This window comes from Nipponia nippon, unplaced genomic scaffold (genome assembly GCF_047370975.1).
Source record: "Nipponia nippon isolate SJK-2023a ecotype South Korea unplaced genomic scaffold, ASM4737097v1 scaffold_4, whole genome shotgun sequence".
Classification (NCBI taxonomy): Eukaryota; Metazoa; Chordata; class Aves; order Pelecaniformes; family Threskiornithidae; genus Nipponia; species Nipponia nippon.
In genome coordinates, this window is record NW_028262358.1 from 71413216 (window position 1) to 71433167 (window position 19952).

General features: G+C 41.7%; 1 protein-coding gene across 1 annotated transcript in view; it reads left to right on the forward strand.

Annotated features, from left to right (window-relative positions):
- Positions 1-19952, forward strand: part of CEP85L (centrosomal protein 85L) — a 126691-nt gene that overhangs the window by 97809 nt on the left and 8930 nt on the right. The window contains exons 5-10 of the mRNA XM_087774131.1: positions 6598-6715; positions 9465-9641; positions 14215-14367; positions 14638-14792; positions 16342-16459; positions 16784-16834. Coding sequence (XP_087630257.1) covers positions 6598-6715; positions 9465-9641; positions 14215-14367; positions 14638-14792; positions 16342-16459; positions 16784-16834 — 772 coding nt within the window. The remainder of the gene's footprint in view (positions 1-6597; positions 6716-9464; positions 9642-14214; positions 14368-14637; positions 14793-16341; positions 16460-16783; positions 16835-19952) is intronic.

The window sequence follows — 19952 nt, forward strand, 5'->3', positions numbered from 1 at the left end:
TGTGCTGACCTGAGCTTTCAAAGGGAATTGTTAGAGCTAAAGGACAGAACTGCAAACGAATCAAAATCAAGATCTGCCCCCCTCGACTGATGCTTCACTCTTACAGCTGTAACTTTCTTTTTGCTCATTTAATTGGATCCAGTTAGTGTCAAGTGGCACCAGCAGTTTTCCTATGGATTCTAGCCAGCTTTGTAAGTAGAGTCACAGTCATCCCAGATTGGGGGAGCTTGGCTGCCAGTTCATGGGGCACAGCATGTTGTCTTCCCCATGTTTGTCTGCAGAAAATAGTGGTACAGGGAATATGCACCACCAGAAGCAGCTCCGTACTGTCCGTGGGCAGAGAGACTGCGAAGTTAGCAGACCCATAATTGAAAGGCATGTGTGAAGCCTTTTTTGATCACTCCCTAGCCTGCTTTTAAGTGTTTTCTGAGTCTGACCTTTAAATACAAATTTCCTATCACTGAGTCCAGTATTCGGCCTGCCTTTCTCCCTTCGCTGACATGCAGAAGAGCACTGACTCTCCCAATTGCACAGCAATGCCGCGGTGGGCCACAGTGGAGGTCCCTGTTCCAGCTGCGGCAGCTTGGCTGGGTGGTACCCACTGTGTGCCATGGAGGGGAAGGAGAGCTGCAGCCTTGCTGCCTGGACTCTTGCCTCTCCTCCTCACCACCTCTGCCTAGTCAGTCCCTCGCCTTCAGCATCATCCCAGGCCCTGGCTCCAGGTACCGGCCCCACAGTTTTGCTCAGGGCCAGCATTGTTCATGTGACCACAAGACTGTCCCCGTTTTTTACCCCGCAGCTCCTTCAACCCCAGTAACTTCTCATTTGTCTCTCTCCCTTCCAGCCCCACGAGGGCCAGGGGTTCCCAGGAAGCATGAGGGGGTGGGCTGGGCACCATGATCCAGTGAGGTGCTGAGCGCTGATGTCCAGGGCACAGGAGGGACACAGACAGCTTCTCCCCAAACAGATGGGGCAGCACAGTGTTCGTGCATTTTCTTCTTGTCATCTGTGTATACCAACTGAAAGTGAGCTGCTTATTTACAGACCTGGCTTTAGGCAAGCTAGAAACAGTTACTTGATGTTAGGGCACACTAATGGTCAATACAAGAGAAAGGCTAGCTGGTGGGCTGTTTGGCTGTTTGCAAGGGCTTAAAAAGAGTGTTTTTCTCCTTAGGTGCATAATTGGTTGAAAGTATTCTGGGATTTACTTTTGTCCCCTATCCCCTTAGCATCAGAAAGACAGAATTTTGAGCCGGATTTAGTGAACCACCCTTCTCATATGCTTGATGCTCAGAATTGACTTTCTCCCCAAGCATAGTGGCGTTCAGAATCAAGGGCTTTTGCTTTCTTCTACAGAAAAGGACATTGGCAGAGATCTGTCAGAACCATGCTAGCGTATGTCACTTCATCGGTTTCAGTCCTTTGCATATGGGCTTTTAGCTTCTTGATGATTGATGTGCTTCAGTTTGATTTAAATTGTGGGGCTCAACCCAGAGGTTATGGGAATGGAAGTATCTGTGGCAGGCAGGAAGTCAGATAAGGAGAGCTACTCTCCTTAAATGCCATAAAAATAATTACACAGAATCAACATCTTAGGTAGTCTAGTCTCTAGTGCCAGCGGTTCGTGTAGGGATAATAGTTGGTAATTCTGGGAAAGGCAAGAGAATGGTACGATCTGCCGTGACAGATTTTTAACTTTTCCTTCCTTACAAAGTATCATTGATCTGCAGTAGTGAAATACGACTGAAGCCTTGAAATTTTGTTCACAAAAATAATGCTCAAGGAAACAGAAGAAAAAGGAGCAAAAGATATGTGCGTTTTATTACAAGACCTGGAAGTAAGCCAAAGGCATTTCACTTTGTGAAAATAGTAGGGTTTTCCGTAGATAATCTAGATAGCATGTAAATAACTAATGTGTGGGAACTGGGACAAAAGACTGGTTATAGGGGACCGTAGAGCACGTAGGCACCACTTGAGTCATGTATGTTGAATAACCTGTCACTTCAGCTGAGTTCCCTCGGAAAGAATGTACCTGGGAGCAGCACAGGGAGGATTTGATCTCAGTATAAATTATGGCTGGAGGTTCAAAAAATGGGGTGAAAAGGCATAGTCCAGGCTATCAGTGAAATATGTAGAAGAAAAATAGTAATGATGATAATGAAAATATAGCAAGCAGGTTGCTTCTGAGGAAAAAAAAAAAAAAGCCTCAAATCATTGTATCTGAAGAAAAATACAAGACAGTGTCTTCAGTGCGGAACTCTTCAGCGGGTAACTGCAATGGTCGTCTGTGTACCAGACGGTCTTCTCCTAGTTCAGTAGGAGTTTCAGTTCTCTTCTTGTCTGTTCGCTTCTGCACCACCACCCCCTGTTCCTGGAGACAATATTACACCTTGAGGGACAGCTGGAAAGATCTGTGTCAGAAGTGTTTGTGAAGACAGTGTTGGTAGTGTCACGTTTGTATTAATTGATGGGGTAGAAGAGTTAAAGTTTATACATCTTTTAATGACATTTTCTTCTGAAACATCAGTTTAAATAAGGAACACTTTTAAATGTCCCTCCCAAAAGGACGTTTTTCATTCCTGCCTTTTGCGACTTTTTTTTTTTCCTTTCTTTTTTTAAAACAAACTTTTCTCCCCTCTGAGTCCCTTTGGTTGGTTGATGACTTTAGAGCAGGGTATTTCCTCCTTTTCTCTTTAAGTGTGAGTGTAAGGGGAAGGGACATGTTAAGACAGACACTTGAAGTGAAATAGAGTATTTTCTCTTTGGACAAAGGAGCTGAATGAAACCATGTGAGAAGTCCTGTGACATTCACATAATACACCAATAACTCTTTGCCGTCAACATAGGATTGTAACAATCATGGAAAAAAAACAGGGAATTTGTGAAGGAGAGTAGTTTCCATGGTACCTAGGTACACTATTTTCACTGACCGTGGTTGTGTGAGCTGCGGTCTGGTTTCTGTAAACGTGAGTCTCGAGGGTGGGCTCCTGTCAGGTTCCCCCATGCCTTGAGCTCAGGCCACAGCCTGTGCCCACTTGTACGCAGATGGCTTCTGGAATCACAAAAGGTTGAGGAGCTCCATGTCTGGGGACTTCAGTCCCGTGTAAGACTGAGTGGTTGGAAATTCTTGTGTTTAAAGTTATGGGAAAAGGAGTAGGTCAGAGTGATGCAGTGCAGCTGTGTAATGGCAAAAAAAAAAAAAATGAAAAAAGTGAATTTAATCTTTTTTTAACACATCTTGAACCCTTGGGGAGATTTGAGGGTTTTAGCAGCTGATCAGAGAAAGGGAAGAGTGGAGGAGAGTTTGCCAACATTGGTCACAACAGTTACAGAATTTCAGTCCGCTCTAGTCTGGCCCTCTGCAAACACGGAGGATACGCACGAGGTTATGAACGTTATAGCTGATAGAAGGCGAGAGTGGCGTTGCTGCCTAGAAGGTAAAATCCCTCAGTTTTAGGATAATTTTTATCTGGTTCGGGCCTACCCAGAGTGGCAGTTGCCATGTATCTGAGCAGAATTTTGAGAGCACCTAAATGCTGAAGGTTGGTTTTTGGTTTTTGGTTTTGGGGGTTTTTTTTGGGTTGTTTTTTTTTTTTGGGGGGGGGGGGGGGTTTGGGTTTGTTTGGTGGTTTGTTTTTTTTTTTTTTGGAAGCACAGGATGATTGATTGGTAATAGAGAGGCTTCTGGGGACAGTGTTCCCGCTGCTATACGCAAGCTGTGTTTGCGAGAGCGTTTGAACTTGTCTACACTCCCTTTAAATAACGCTCACAGCCTGTGGTTATGCAGCGGATTAACAGTAACAGCTGTGGGCTAACGGGATTAAAACTGTCTTAGCATATGAGAACATCAGTGATAAAATGCATCTGGTATGAAGTCTCCAAAGGCTTATAGGGTTGTATGTAAATAGTAAATATGTTTCTGTGGTGCTTATCGCCTATTCTGCTTGTGACTGGTGGGCTGTTTTCAGAATTTTTGTTTCTGGGTGCCATGAGGTTAGTGATATTTTCAGAGAGGCAGTTATGCGAAGAAGTTGTGCGGGATCTACATAGCCTTAAAACATTTGTATGGTGTGTTTCGTTGGCAAGGTTTTATAATAGTGGAGAGTTTCATGCTTTGCAGAGTGAAAAGCAAACTAGTTACACTCTGTGCTAGCGCAGCTCTGTTTCATGACAGATTAATTTGTCTCACCTTTTTTCCTGCAGGGATTTGGTAGGGTAGGGAAAGGATTATGAAAGGAAATATGGTAATGTAGTTCAAACTAGATTAGAAGTTCAAATATATTTTAAAACATTTACTCCAGGCTGTAGTGTTTAGTTCAGGCTATCGAAATCCTGCCTGTGAAGGAAGGCACTGCTAAGATACAGTCAGCCACAAACTGAAAATCACGTAGTGCCTTCAAGGGATAAGTGACAAATGGATAAATAATTTTAAAACACATGAGGCAAAGATACCTTAATAGATCTGTCTAGTACGTAATAAGGTGATAAAAAAATGAACAATTACTTCTGTTTCATAGATTAAGACAACTCATACTAAATGATTTTGGTATTTGTGACCAAGCATGCACAGAAGTTATCAAGGCTTTATATTTTCTCATATGATTATACGAGCTCTTGGGCTCATAGAAGGTCTGTTACAAGTTAAGAGCATATTCTTCTACGTCATCTTCAAATCTGGTTCTTCCAAAATAAGTTTGAAGCTTTTCGTTTGTAATGCCATCGTACAGATGCCAACCAGAACTATGCAGAGTCTTTCAGTGTTACGCACTCCTTTTATATTTGTACAAGCTTGTTCCATCTAGATAGTGGAATGGAAGAGGGAAGCCTCAAAATCACCTGTGGTGATACAGAACATTTTAAGACTTGCTATGGAGTCACGTAAATACATTCAGTTGCACTGTTTTTATGAATTACATTGAATGAATTGTTCTAAGGTACTACCAAATTGAAACTTGTTTATATTGTTTTTCCATTCATAGCTATTCTTTATAGATTTAAAAATAGGGAAACATAAAAAAGTTGTTCTGTAGGCATGCATCGTGTCTTCTGCAACATGTATAGCTTACAAGTTTAACTTCTAATATATTCACTGTTTTTGAAATATTAAATGCCTCTTGTAAACCAAATAATTGGCATACTGTTGGCTGATGACTAGCTAGGAGAATGTACGTGACTAAAATATTCCCTTTAATTGCGTTTTTGCATCTTATTTTTCCTCTTAAAATTTACAGTTGACATCTTTTCAACTAATACCTCTTTTGTGTTAGTTTATAGATTGTGTAATTTATATTCTGTATACTCATGACAACATTTCCGAGGTGCTCTTCTTAAACACAACCCTCCCCAAATTTAAAAAAAGGCAAACCAACTTTGATCTTCCTCTGTACTTTTAGAGGATTTGCTTTTCCAGTGTGTGCACAGGCAGGTCTTCTCCCTTGAAGTTAACTTGTATTTGCCATTTATCTCCTCTTAAGATTGGGTTTAGTCATCTCAGTTCAGCATCATCATTTCCAGAAAAGCCAATCATACTGCATGCTTAGAGGTGAAGCTTTGAGAAACAATTTCATGCTTGCATGCAATGTGTCCTAGTATAAAAAAGGAAGGAAAAAGGGAAATTAAAGGAGTGCACAAAGTTGGCTTTAAGTTTATTGAAAAGGTTGCTGTGTGTGTTTCTGGTGGGTGCTGACAGCTCCATTCTGGAGTCAGTTGTTGAGGTGCCCATCGGTCCATAGAGAGCACAGCACACCTCACAGGGCTGTAACGTGGGCTGGGGCTGAGACCTGGCTTGTGTTTGCCCTGCACTCTGCTAGTTCAAATGCAGTCATGATTTAAACAGTGATATAATTTGTGATATAATTAAATGGTGATGTAACAGTGGTACTGTTTCTGCTGTACACTGGCCAAGTGATTGGTGTAAGAGGTTAATTCTGGTTTACTATGCAGTGCGGCATTTTACCCTAGGGGTAGGGAACATCTTATGTAAAGCAGTTGACTGAAAAGGTTTTAAGCAAAGCAAAAAGAAGGACTTCGCAGGAAAGCCATGCTGACTATCTTACATAATGATGTTTTCTTCTTAAGTTCTTTCTGCTCCCCTTGATTTAAAAATCTCTTTAACCTATGTCAAAAGTCAGCTCTGGCAAAGAGAGAGGAGCTGAGCAGAAGTCCAAGTAAAATGAAGGTGGGAGTTTTGTTTGTTTTCATTTTGCTTTCTGTATACTTGTTCCTGCTTATACTTCTGGCCCTAGGAGCAAATGACAACAGAAGCCTCCCTCAACCCCCACAAAATTGATAGAGTTTTGAAACCATACTGCTACAAAATTTGCTTATTATTGCCAATTGAGCACAGACCCTTTGAGGTATGCTTAAGTGAAAGTTACATGGCAACTGCAGTTTAATAGCTCATATCCTGATGAGATTCCAGTTCTAGTGGTAAACTAAACTAGTTGCAGTCTGGCTGCGCTGGGGAAAAGCCCACAGCTAGTGTAGATCCAGGATAGTCAAATAGCATTGTTACTGTATTCTTCAGTATAAGTCTTAAGATCTATGTTTTTTTAATCTCTATTCCATAGCTTTTCAAATAACATCCGTGTATTACAGGCAAAAGCAGCAAATTAACAATTTACATCAGAAGATAAGGGAGAATGAATTACGAGCTCAACATGCAAGACTGAGCCATCTTGTGAACTGCGAAGAACCTTACATGACTAATTTGCAGGTAGGATGGATATTTTTCTTTCAGCAGAGCTTTCCATTGCGGAGTAACTGACACCTGAAAGCATGTTCACAATTTACTGCAGGCCAAAATGTGGAGCTTTTATGATTATTGATGGTTGTATAATTGTATACCCGTAAATTCTACAGAGGAGAATACCCTCTAAGTGTTGTAGTTTACCTTACATTTGCAGAAATCTAAGTTACGTTAACATTTTGTACGTACTTGTTTTGAAATCTGATAAAAATGGGGTAAGAATGAGAGATTGTGACACTGTAAGAATGAGGGTTTAACAATGTGCATGTAGCACCGTCATGCAGGGAGATATTAGGAGATAAAGTAGTTTGATAAGAGAGTATCTGAAAACAACTGATGGAAGGTTTGCTGAAGAGAAGGAGGTACTACCCAAAGGAGTGGTTAGATTGTATCGACAGAATAGATGGAAGAGATGTGAGAAGGCAAGCAGACTGAATCATAGAATCATTAAGGTTGGAAAGGACCTCTGAGATCATTGAGTCCAACCGTTAACCTAACTGCCAGGTCCACCTTTAAACCATGTCCCTAAGCACCACATCCACATGTTTTTTGAATACTTCCAGGGACTGTGATTGTACCACTTCCCTGGGCAGTCTGTTCCAATGCCCAACCACTCTTTCCATGAAGAAATTTTTCCTAATATCTAATCTAAATCTCCCCTGGCACAACTTGAGCCCATGTCCTCTCATCCTGTTGCTTGCTACCTGGGAGAAGAGACCGACCCCCACCTTGCTACAACCTCCTTTCAGGTAGTTGTAGAGAGCGATAAGGTCTCCCCTCAGCCTCCTGTTCTCCAGACTAAACAACCCCAGCTCACTCAGCCACTCCTTGTAAGACTTGTTCTCCAGATCCTTCACCAGCTTCGTTGCCCTCCTCCAGACACACTCCAGCACCTCGATGTCCTTCTTGTAGTGAGGGGCCCAAAACTGAACACAGTACTCGAGGTGCGGCCTCACCAGTGCCGAGTACAGGGGCACTATCACCTCCCTGGTCCTGCTGGCCACACTATTCCTGATACAAGCCGGGATATCATTGGCCCTCTTGGCCACCTGGGCACACTGCTGGCTCATGTTCAGCCAGTTGTCAACCAGCACCCCTAGGTCCTTTTCCACTGGGCAGCTCTCCAGCCACTGGTGGAATACCTTTGCACAAGACACGTGAAAAGGGTATGGATTAGTACTCCTAGGGAACGCTTAATCCGAAAGGGAATGTGTGGTGGTATTTTGGGCATACCTGTCCTAATTTTTATCTAACTAGCACGAATATCAGGAAGTGTAAGGATGAGGTAACATAGGTCTAACCACGAAATGCAGATCAGGATGAGGACTGTGGCTGCTACCCTGCTGTAGCACACAAATTCCAACTCCAGACCTTGGCATATCTAAAAGGCAATGCAGAAAGAGAATGTTAAAGGCAGATATGAAGAGAAATAGCTTTTCTGTCCTCCTTTTATTACCTTATCTTTTTCTGTCACAAACACTGCACGAGGATCTCAGCTAGCGTACTTCAGCATGACATTAATTATGTCCTTGGAATAACACAGCTGTGCATCAGGTGAGAATCTGGTTTGTGTGACAGGAGAAAAATTCAAGTGGATCCTCCGTGTGAAGTTAGGTATTCAGGAAATTTTTCAGACATCTAGAAATGTGGCTTTTGGTGCTTCCAGAAGTTCTTTTATAAAATACTTGAAAATTCTGTCTAGACTAAGATTTTGGGGTGGGTGCGGGGAGAAATTACTGCAGAAACTGAAATTTTAGTGTCCATATCTTAGTATACCATAATACGCTTCAAATAAAGCAGCAGATGCATTCATCTTTAATAATTTTAAGAGTTAAAAAAATTTATAATGTATTAGGATTTCTGCTTGATTTGTGTGCCTTCTATAAGATTAACTTACAAATGCAAATCTCCTTTAATGGAGGTTTTAATCTCTTTTAATGCTTTGCTGAAGGAATGTTACTAGTTAAAAATACTGTCTGCATAATTTCTTTGAAGATACCAATTTATGTTATTAAAAGAATCTTGAAACTGAAAGCCTAATGGATGCATCTCCTTTTTCATCCCATATGCACTTGATAATCCATTTTGTGCTTGTCTGTCTGTGGACAGTGGAGGTAGAAGAGTAATATTGAACTGCATGAAATGGAAAGGGAGGAGGGTTTTGGTATACAGGACAGAAGGTAGGAGGCCTGCCTTCTGATTGTACCTGTAGTCTCAGGCTTCTCCCTGCACCATTCTGCACCTCAGATGTGATAGCTCTAAGGTTTGACTAGTGCTAATGTTCTGCTTTAGAAGGCTCTTGAGATTGGAGCATCTCTTACTTTAGTATATTCATAACCATTTTATAGAGCGTTTTTCTTCCTAGAGGATGGTGAGATAATGCAGCGGCAGTGTTTTGTTTTGAAAACAGTTTTTGTTTGGATTTTCAGGGGTTTCTTTTGGAAGAAAAGACAGCTCTTCCATAAATCTGAGGGGGAAAGTGGCCCCACGATGTTCATTTGCATGTGTTGTCAATGTAAAGGTGTCCAGCTTCTTTATTTTTTTGCTCCAGATTCCTGAAATACATGCTGTTACCACGTATTTTAATGTTTGAAAAATCAAACCCCACCCTTCCTGACAGTGGAAAAAAACGCAGGACTGTTTTCTGCTGTGCTGATCAAGTATACGGTGGTATGTGTCTATTCATTTGTATGATTATTTTATTTCTTTTTGTAAGCAACCACAGTATGAGAGCACACCACTGCAACCTCACGCTTCAGAAAGATCAACATCCCACCTTGAGGAGCTTGAGCGAAAGATTGCAGCAGCTGAGAATAAGGAATTACAACTCAGTGAATTTGTAAAACAAATTTCAAACAAATCTAGCGAGGAGAAAAAGAAGATGGAGGAGAAAGTAAGTGTCTTTCATGTTCCAAATTTCCTTGTGACACTGTTAAAGCAGCGTGTGTTTTGTTTGCTAGAAAGCAACTTGGTGTGTGGGTTGCTGAGCTATTTTCAAAAGGTAGCTAAACTATCTGTGATAGAAAAATTAATAGTTAGTGATTGTGGGTGTTGGAAATGGATAAATCTGAACTTGTAGAGAATACGTCCTGAAAAGCAATACTAGATGAAATGACGATCATGATGAAGGTTTTAACCAGGTATCAGTTACACTTGCTTTGAAGAAAAGCTGCTCAGCTCTAAGAATTCATGTAGCTTGAAGTGTTTATTACAGTAAATAAAGTATCATTTTAAAAGATAGAAAGAGAGTGAAAATCAAATCCCTATTTTTAGCATGGCTTGTAAAAGCAGGCATCATGCTTTGAGATGCCCTTATCAGCCTGTATGTGCCTACTCAGCAGGAGTGATTCTCTTGTAGCTTTGCTAGGATGTGCAAAGTAGACTTTAGTCTGAGACAAGGAAGGGGCTTAGATGGCTGCGTTCTTGGAACCGTCTTGACAAGGGGTTTCTTTGGAGGCTGAAGCAATACCCAGGGGTAGTTTTGGATGTCTTGACAGCCTTCCTTTATTGCAAGCAGGAATGTGCCATTGACCAAGTGGTTCCTAATTAATGTTTTAGGGATACATCGTCACTGTTGCCTTCTCTTCTTTGATCACTGGGCTTAGATTTATATTAATGCACGTTCAGGGGGTAGGAGCAGTATGATACAGTGAAGTGGCAGGTGGGAAGACAAAGAAGAAAGCATAATTCATCTCAAATTCTCCCTCACATTTCCTATGAACCCTGCAGCATGCTTTTCACTAAGGGTAACGTTCAGGAAGGGCAGAGATTGGATGATGCTGCTTCCTCCTGTCTCAGCTTCTACTGCTTGTGTTCCTCACTGAGTGGGAACTGCTGCTGTAGGTGGGGGCAGCGGTGAGGACCTGTGCAGCAGCACTTGTGTCAGCGGGATGGTCTGTAGCCAGGAGCCTGATTCACTGCAGAGTCCTGATCCACCCCTTAACACCCATCCATTCTGTGCGCTGAACAAAAGGCTCTCAAGGAGAGAAAGGGCAGGGAGGGAAAGCATGTGTTTCTATAATGAAATTAGTGCCCTTCTCTTTGAGGGAAGACTGCAGAGGGAGGAAGGAGCTGTGCTGTATTCTCACGGGGATGTGGCAGGCTGGGATCCTGAGCAGCAGGCTGGGTGCTGAGCTTGGGGACAGCCATCTCTGGAGTTCCTCTGCTGTGCTCACAGGGACATCAGCCCAGAGCCCAAAGGCTTGGTGCCCCTGGTCAGTGACTGGTGTTAGGGAGCAAAAATACAATTTCTGTACTGATGAGAGGGAGTGTTGCCAATAGCTGTGCTGGGGTTATTTCCAAGCAAATGCCTGCCTGTTCAGAGAGAGTAAGTTGTTTCAGCCCAAAGCCAGATTTGGCCAGGGAATGGGGAAAGTGCTTTTAACATTCAGGTGAGCTTTGCTTGTAAGTGTATGCTAAAAGAACACATAGAAGTTTAGGTTAAGGTTGCTGGCATACATTTCTACTTCTCTGTCTGCCCCACTTCTGCAAATAATATTGTCTGTTCCTACATTGGAGTTTTTAACATCCAACATTCAAATACGTTGTGCAGATGGTATGTTTTTGACATGAATGATCATTCAGTGTAGGTGGGAGGAAGGAAAACATAAGGAACACTCACGTTTCCTTGACCATCTTTTGTCACTGGTGAGAAGTCTAGGAAAGTCTCCATCATCACAAAAACAGGATGTATTGGAACTGGAAAAGGTTCAGAGAAGGGCAACAAAGCAGATATCCATCAGAAGATCACAGGAGGAATGATTAAGTCTTCGCACTGGAGAAGTGCCTGAAGGGGGAGCTTGATGGAGTCTGCAGAGGAGGGCAGGTGGCTCCTCACTGCAGCTCCCATTGCAGGAGCAAGGGAACGTCTAGCAAAGCTCTAGGAGGAGCCAAGTACATGATCAGCAAAAGGAGCCAACTCCTCATGCCAGTTCTCTATAGCAGACCTATAGATTGTTTCTCTGAAGGCTGTTGTGGATGCTAAGAGTATAGGTGAGCTCAAGGCAAAAATGGGTGAGTTGATGGAAGTGCTGCCTTGTTCTAAATGCACAGAAATAACAACTGCCTCAGGAGAGCCCCTAAGGTAAAAGCAGCTGGAGGCTGGAAAAACGTGCTTTCCTTGTTCTTTCCCTACCATACACATCTGCTTATGGCTACTGTTGGAGATGAGATATTGGGCTAGAAGGCCTCTTGATCTGAAGTGCTGTGTCCCTTCTAACGTTAGGGTAGATGTACTTGATGTTTTCCTTTTGAGAAACTGCAGGGCCAGCAGAGATCAGAGGTGCTCTTTGTTCACTGCTGGCATCATACCTGTCTCTGCCCCGTGCAGACATACCAGACAAGGGAGTATTTGTACCACCTTGTGAATAATTCTCGTGCCTGAAGAGAACCTTTTTTCTTTTTTTTACCCTAGGCTCCATGGGTAGTCAGTGTAGGCCTGAAGGGATTGAGAGCTTTTTAATTGGCACTGAAATTTCAGAAGCCTGAAAAAGCTTCCCTGTCATGGCTGGCTGGTAGTCATGGTAGCTCCTCACAGCTTCCTAGCTGAGGGAGCCTGCTGAGGTAGATACTGCAGTACTCTCCACCAGCGTCCATGTCACAAATGCCTAGGTTCTTCCTTTTCCTTATGCTGGGCATGAATGTGCCTCTTGGCATCTGCAGGTTTTGCAGCCCTCTCTTCAGTTCTGAGGCATTTCATCTGGAAACTGGACTGCTGGGCTGGAAATGCTTCAGTTCAGACCCCTGTACCCTGCTGGCTGCTCCTTCCCCCTCTTCTATGGGTAATTGTGAAGGACTCCTGTAAGGTACTGCTGAGAGCTTGTAGTAGTGTTCTCCCCTATGGTTTCTGTGGCCTTGATTTTAATACTTAATTGCCAAGAGGCAAGGTCTTTCCTATTTTTTCCTGCCCCAATAAAGTCATCAGCAGTGTGTGTGTGAAGGAGGAAATTAAAAAAAAACAAACAAGAACAACAAAAAAATCCAAAGCTTGTTTTCCCCTCAGCAGAGTCAGCAAGGCGGGGGGGGGGGGGGGGGGGGGAACATTTTTTTTCATCTCAGGTGACAGAAGGTGGAAAGAGTCCTTGGGGTGATGCTGGGGATTTAGGGAGAGCGGGAGGAATCTCAAGGCAAACGCAGTAGCTATTAGGAGAGAGGTTGCAGGAGAAGGAAATCCCTGTGGTATATATGCAGGACAACAAGATTTGGAAACCATGTAATCCTTGTCACACAAGGACTGGAGTATTCTGACTGGTCATCTTGTCACCCTTAGTGGTGTGTGAGAAACAGAGGGAGGGGATTCACGTAGCTAACAGTCAAACCTCTGGCAATTCTCACTGTGCAACATTGGCTTACATGTGCATATTTATCACTGCCTTAAGGCTTGGGGTCTGGGGGCAAGTATGTGGTTCTGAAGCACATATTGTGGCAAAAGATCATGGCTGAGTTGCAACTTTGCATTACTGAACGTGGGGTTTACTTGGGCTTTGTCTAATCAGAATGATTTTTTTAAAGCAGCCTGAAAGCTTTGTTCAGATTTGAGGGCTTGATAAAATAAAAGATACAAAGATTTCCGGCCTTTCAGCAATCCTCAGTTTTGTGGCCCATATAGAAGGCTATCTCTGGAAAAACTTTCCGGATATTATTGACTTAAACATTTCAGTAGGCTCTGTTACTGAGCTTTGACATTGACAGTGTCACGCATTTATTTCTTAGTGACATGGATGTCTGTAGCACCGAAGTAAAAGTACGATTAGCATTTACTCTAGTGACAAGTGTGTTATCTGTGAATTACTACACCTTAGTTCAAGTAATAGAGATACTGTTTTTCATTAAATTGGGCTATGACTACAAAATACTCTTTTTCCTTCCTGCCTGCCTTCCTGCTTTTTTGACCTAGGTAATAAAGCAAAGTAAGTACCAGGAATGCGAGCAAAGATAACACAATATAAAAAACCTTTTGCAGGCTGATGGACAATTAAGATGCCTGTAGAAAAGGTGTTTAAGAAAGCCGCTATTCTGTTCTGATGTCCTCTGATGTAATTATCAGAATGCATTGAAGTCAGGTTTTTGGCTCCAGTTCTTGTTAAGTTCTTGGTCCCTGTGTTTTAAGTAGTTTTCCTAGGCCTGAGGAAGAGGATGGACTAAAATATTTCCTGATTATTTGTTGCATAGGAACATTTCCATTGGTGAAAAAATTAAGAATGTTTTAACTGTTGAACTGTTTGTGTTTTCAGTTCGCAAGGCACATAGAGTGTTCTGGGCAGAGGTGAAGCAACTGGGGCTTGAGGTGACATGTGGGTTTATGACTTGGAGCTGCTGGGATTAATCATTCTTGGTTTTGTTTTCTGCAGTAACCAGCCCTTTCATGCAGCTGAGAGTACAGTTCTTGAAGAGTGACCAGCCTCTGCTTCCAAAGCAGGTTTATTTTTCACTGTAATCATAAAACATGTACTCTTACTTTCTTCTAGCTTAAAACTAGAGACCGATATATTAATAGCCTGAAAAAGAAATGCCAGAAAGAGTCTGAGCAAAACAAAGAAAAACAAAGACGAATTGAAACCTTAGAAAAATATCTGGCTGACCTACCAACGCTGGATGATATAGAAGGGCAGACTAAACAGGTAAGGTAAAGGGAGTTTGGTTTACATTTTAAAAGTACAAGTAAGCTCCCTAATATCTGTTGTTTACTGTTTCAACATATATTTTTTCCCTATCTGTTTAGGAAGAGAAGTATTTCAATGTTTTAGAAAGTACTGTAGCTATTAGGGATTCTCATATTCAGATAAGTGAAATGGGTCTAAGATTATACAGAAGGTAACTGTAAGGCTGTGGCCTGCTACAAGGCCTTCTGCTGACGTGGCGTTGTGTCTGACTAGTGTCACCTCTGTTAGCTGCAAATTCTAGAAGAGAAGAACAAGCAACTTCAAGAAACTATGACTGAGTTAGAAAAGAAGCTCGGAGAGGCACGATCGCAGTGCAGAGAGAGAGAATTGCAACTGGTGTGTCAGAAGAAAAAAGAAAAGGAGCTGGTCACAACAGTACAGAGGTATGAACAGCTGCTTGGGCTGTGCCCTGAAACGGGTATACTTTCCCACCTGATGTCAAGACCTAATGTTATTTTCACTCTTAATCTATTACAATGCTAATGATTTTTCATGGCATAAATATATTATTGTGCAGAATGACAGTGTAGTGCAATAGAAAATCCAACAAGATTTTTATTTGTGTCAAGTTGCAAGTAATACCACAGAGAAGAGTCTGCCTAGGACACTCTTCACTATCTTTCTCTAAAGATGTGGGACACTGCTGCAATGGCATCATAGCCTGCTGTCAGATAGAGGATAGAATAAACATGTGCAGCAAAGGGGCATTATATAGAAGCTGTCAGCACTCCTATTTGAGAACTAACTCTGTCACGAGCTGTGGAAAAGCTCCCTGGATATTGGCTGATGGGTGTATCAGGGAAGGGTCAAAGATATTGTAGCTGTTTCTTACCTTTTCCCTGATGGTAGAGGTATTTACAGAGAGATTTAGCTGTAGCTAATCTGCTGTCATGGAACTTGCATAGCTATGAAAAAGCAAATGGGACAGATATCCATCAGAAGATTCCAGAGGAGAGACGAAGACATTGTTGTTATGGTACATTTTAGATCAGGGGAGCTACTTAAACACTTTTTAAAAATAGGGGGAGGGGGGAAGCAGGGGGGAATAACTTTTAGTAATTTATGTGGATGTTAATACAGTTCACTGTCCCTCCATCGGGTAAAGGTGCATGCCACAGGAGTCTGAAAGTGTTTCCATGATGAAAGGCAAGCTGGTTGGGACACCTTGCCAGCCAAATTGTTGACGCATTGTTTCCATCTTACGAATCAAAGGCCTTCTTTCTTCATGCCCTCATAATCTAGAGGGGGATCATTTTGTCTTTTCTGAAAGCCTACAGATAGTTGAGGTGGCCTCTGGTTTCCAAATTAGACAGCAAGATTAACGCTAATAAAATGTATTTCCTTTCTGAGCGAAGGTGAGCAGGCAAAGGCTCTAGCTACACCTAGGAGCTTGAGTTGAGCTACAGAGGGTCTGAAGGTCATGCCATCGTGTGGGAGCAGCTGGCAGGAGTGGCTTTATGCTCCTCCTTACAAGTCACAGAGGGCATGAAGGATAGGCCACCAGTAAGCTAAAGCTCCTGTAACTTGGAGAGGTTCGAAGACTCCTCTGATCTATGCTGGTGCTGGCTTTGCCTCCCACAGTAGCACAGAGCAGCTGGGAACACCACAAAGCTTTTCTTTGCTCCTCTCTGCCTTCTCTCCCTATGCTGTACTGTTAGAGCTGTGCCTTTTGGGAGATGCAGCACAGAATCTGGCCCATAAAACCATTCCTGCATGAATCTGTTGTTGTCAGTGCCACAGTAACTTCAATAGTTGAGGATTTTTGCATCATTCATCCACTGTTGATTTGCTCATTCATACGGCTGGGTTCTGCTAGGTACGGTTTTACAGTTCTGGTTGGAAGATGGTGCAACTTTCTAATTTTTCACTAGAACACACAGCCCTTCTAGTTTCTGTCAGTGCACTTAATTTTTCTTTCATGTTGAATGGCAGTTTACAACAGAAAGTAGAAAAATGCCTGGAAGATGGTATTCGCCTTCCCATGTTGGACACAAAACAACTTCAGAGCGAGAATGAATGTCTCAAAGAAAAGAATGAGAAAGCCAGTAAGGTTAGTCTGCAAATGATCTGTTGGTGGCATCTTTAACCTTGAGTCCTGCATTTCCTTATTTTTTTTACTTTAGAAATAAATATCTCACTAAAGAATTACACATTTCTTGCTAATTTGGATTTCTTTTCAGTACCTATCTGTTTCTCTTCAGTACATTTATTTTGCATGAATTTCCTGTTCTGTCACAGTTAAACTTTCTGTCTTGTCATTTATATTTGCAAAGATTCCATTTAAAAATCTATGGCTACACACCTGTAAGGTGATTTTTTAAAAAAGGATCTGAAGAGATTCAAGCCTTTTAAATGACTCAATTTTATTTTCTAGGTCATAGACAATCAACAAAATCAGATAGCTGGACTGATTTTAGACATGCAGGTAAGGAAAAGTGTGTATTCTGTTGTTTACTCTGTCCATTTTTAGTTCATAAAGGTAACATTACTAAAGTTGAATTTCATCCTTTTATCCTCCCAAATAGGAAGCAAAGGTAGAAATGCCAAGAACTGAATCTTACGGCCTGCAGTCGACCTGTGTTCTCTTGCGGGCTCATAATGTATTTATTATTGATGTTTGTATGGTTTAGTGCTTTGCCAATACTCATTATAAAGTGAAAAACTGTTGCTATGTAGCATCCTTATTCTCCTGGTCTAGTGGATGTCATATCACAATTACCCGTTTCAAGTGTGAGGACTGCCTCTGTAAGTAACAGTGAAGCCTCCCATCCAACTTTGGGGTTCAGATCATCATCCAAAGTACAAAACTGATATAGACGAGGAGCTTCACTGCTGAGATCCTTAGTAGAGACAGGTGCCTTCCTAAACCATACCACTTCACATTTCACATCATTTAAGCAGGTCCCTGTTCAACTGGTTTCTGACACATCACTCACTTAGATATCTTAACTCTCTTGGCGGATCTTGGACACCTAGCTTGGAGCCAAGGACTTTTCAAGACAGCAGAGGTTGTCAGGAGTCAGTTGCAGCTCTGTGGATCAGATTAATGCATCAGGCTGCTGATACTTGAAAGGTACTTAGTGACCAGTGTTTGTTGTGGAGAAAAGGAAACATTATACAGGTTACAGGGAAGAAGGTATGAATTGCTCTAGAAAAAGCTGAGCATTTAAAAAAACAGACATCTGTTTTCAGCAAATACTGAAGCCAAATTCAATAAATTTTAGTTTCTGCATTCTTCTTCTAAATTGGCATTTGTTTCCATGCTTTTTGCTTCCTTGCCCTCCGGAGAGGCTGAAGTTACAGGGTTGTCCCTTGAAAATGAAGAAGGTGCTTCTGCTTTGGCTCTGTGTATGTTAGGTTTGGAAGAATAACAAAATGGTAGTATACAATCAGCTGAATTCCAAAGTGGAAGGGAGCACTCTGTGGAGCTAGAATCCAAATAATGAAGAGACACAGAACTGCTTGCATAACGCCTGCTAAGAGAACGTGCTTTCTTATCTCTGCATTGCACACTGGAGCCAAGTTTGCTTATTTGTAGCTGTTGAAAGTAAGTTGTCTTCCACCATTAAACTGCTTCCTTTCTCTACCATGCAGGTGAATAGCAGGCCTGATTCCTGTTGATAACCATATTTTTTGCTTGCTTAAATTACGGTGTATTAAATTCATCTGTAGGGAAGCAGTAGGGGAATTTAAGTTGCAACGTAACATACGTCTGTTAACTGAAAAGCAAAATCAATCATTTAAGCTTCTCTAGGTTTGAAGAAGACAAAATTTATCAAATTGATATTTTCATGGAGCAGCCTGTTATATGCAAAATTGTGACACAGGCAAATATAGTTTCAGATATTTCATAATTTAAAAAAAAAAAAAGTGCAAATTTGAACTCCATAACCTTTCTGAGGTTCTCTGTCCCTCTTCATAGTTTAGTTAAGATTATTTACATCTATACTATGCATATATGTTGTGCTTATAAGAAATACGCACAATTTGCCTAAATGTATTATCACCAATCTAAATCTTTTCATATTTCCTAAACTTCCTGATCTTTTTCTCTCCCATCACCTTTATCTTGAGACTAGCGATCTTTGTGCACGTTTAGACGGATGGCTGTTTTGTGTGCTTAGTCTGAAATGACTTTAGGGAGCTGAGACTGGGAAATGCTGAGTAGTTGTGAGTCTGTGAACAGAGTAGTGTTCTGTTCTCCAGGACTTTCTCTTACTTTTCCACTTTGGAGGCATTTTATATAAGGACAGAAAACAACATTTGAAAATGGCGTTAGCCCTCAAATTAGCGTAGACTACGGCAGCTGCTTCGTATCCTTGATCTCCCTGGTCTCCCACATTGTTCCCTGGGAAGCACTGAAAATTAGTTCATTAGAAATTGAAATCCCTTATCAACAGAGATACAATTTATCTTCAGCTCAGAAGATCTCATTTTATTCCCTGTCTTCTGCCACGTTGTAAACTTATGCTTGAGAATCTATTTCAGTTCATTGTTTTTAACTTGCAAGCTGAAAACAAAGAAATTCTGTTTCAGACAGCAGTGTATGAAGCAGTACTAGTTTCTATTTGCTCATAGTGGAATGATTTTGATCTTCCTTGTATGGTTTTGCTTGGTTGATTTGTTCTCCTGAGTGTGAGGGATTAAAATTCTGGTTGGTCTTGACAAGATGTCATGCTGCATATATAGTACATATTCAGAAAGAGAAGAATTACAGATGAGAGTGGCGTTTAAAAAAATCCGTGTTTACGTGATTAATTTAGATATCACAAAATTAACATTTTTATGGTACAAAGTAAGACAGTAGAAGTAAGTCAGATTGTACAATGCCTGTGTTACCCAAAGTACATCTGTCAATCCTGTCAGTCCAAAAAACCCAAACTGTGCCAGGCTGGGAGTAATGACACCAAATTGTAACTTTGGAAAGCATATGGAAAAATTAAGGGTGAAGTATGGAGGATTCACAGCACTATGAGCAAGTGGGAAATCATAGCACTGTGGGCTCAGCCAAGCTGGTAGCACATGTGCTTTTGCTGAGCTTTAAGATTAGGGTGGCAGAGAATGATAGACATTAGGTGTATCTTTTAGAAATAAACACTGGTTTCCACTTCCAGTAGTTCCCATTAAACAATGCATCTCATGAGCTGAACATGTGGACATTATTTGGAATATTCTAGAAGTTGTTTCTGGAGTAGTTTGCACAGTTGTGTAAATTTAGTGGCAGATGTAGTTCTGAAAATACACTGGGGAAGATAATATTTCTGAACCTGTCTTCCCCACCACCTACCCACCCTCAGGAAGGCTGCACAGTTAAACCTTTAATGTCTGGCATTGACACGAACATGAAACATGCACGTGGTAGTACTGTTGCATGTATTGGTACTATTGCCTGTCTCTGGGTGTCCCTGAACCTGCTCATGGTAGAGAAGTGCATCAAAGACCATTAAAATTTGAAGATACTTGGAAGCTGGGAGGGTGTTTTGGCACTTGCTATTACTGCATTGCCCTGTTCCCCTCCCTAAGCGTCTTCTGTCTGGCTGCAG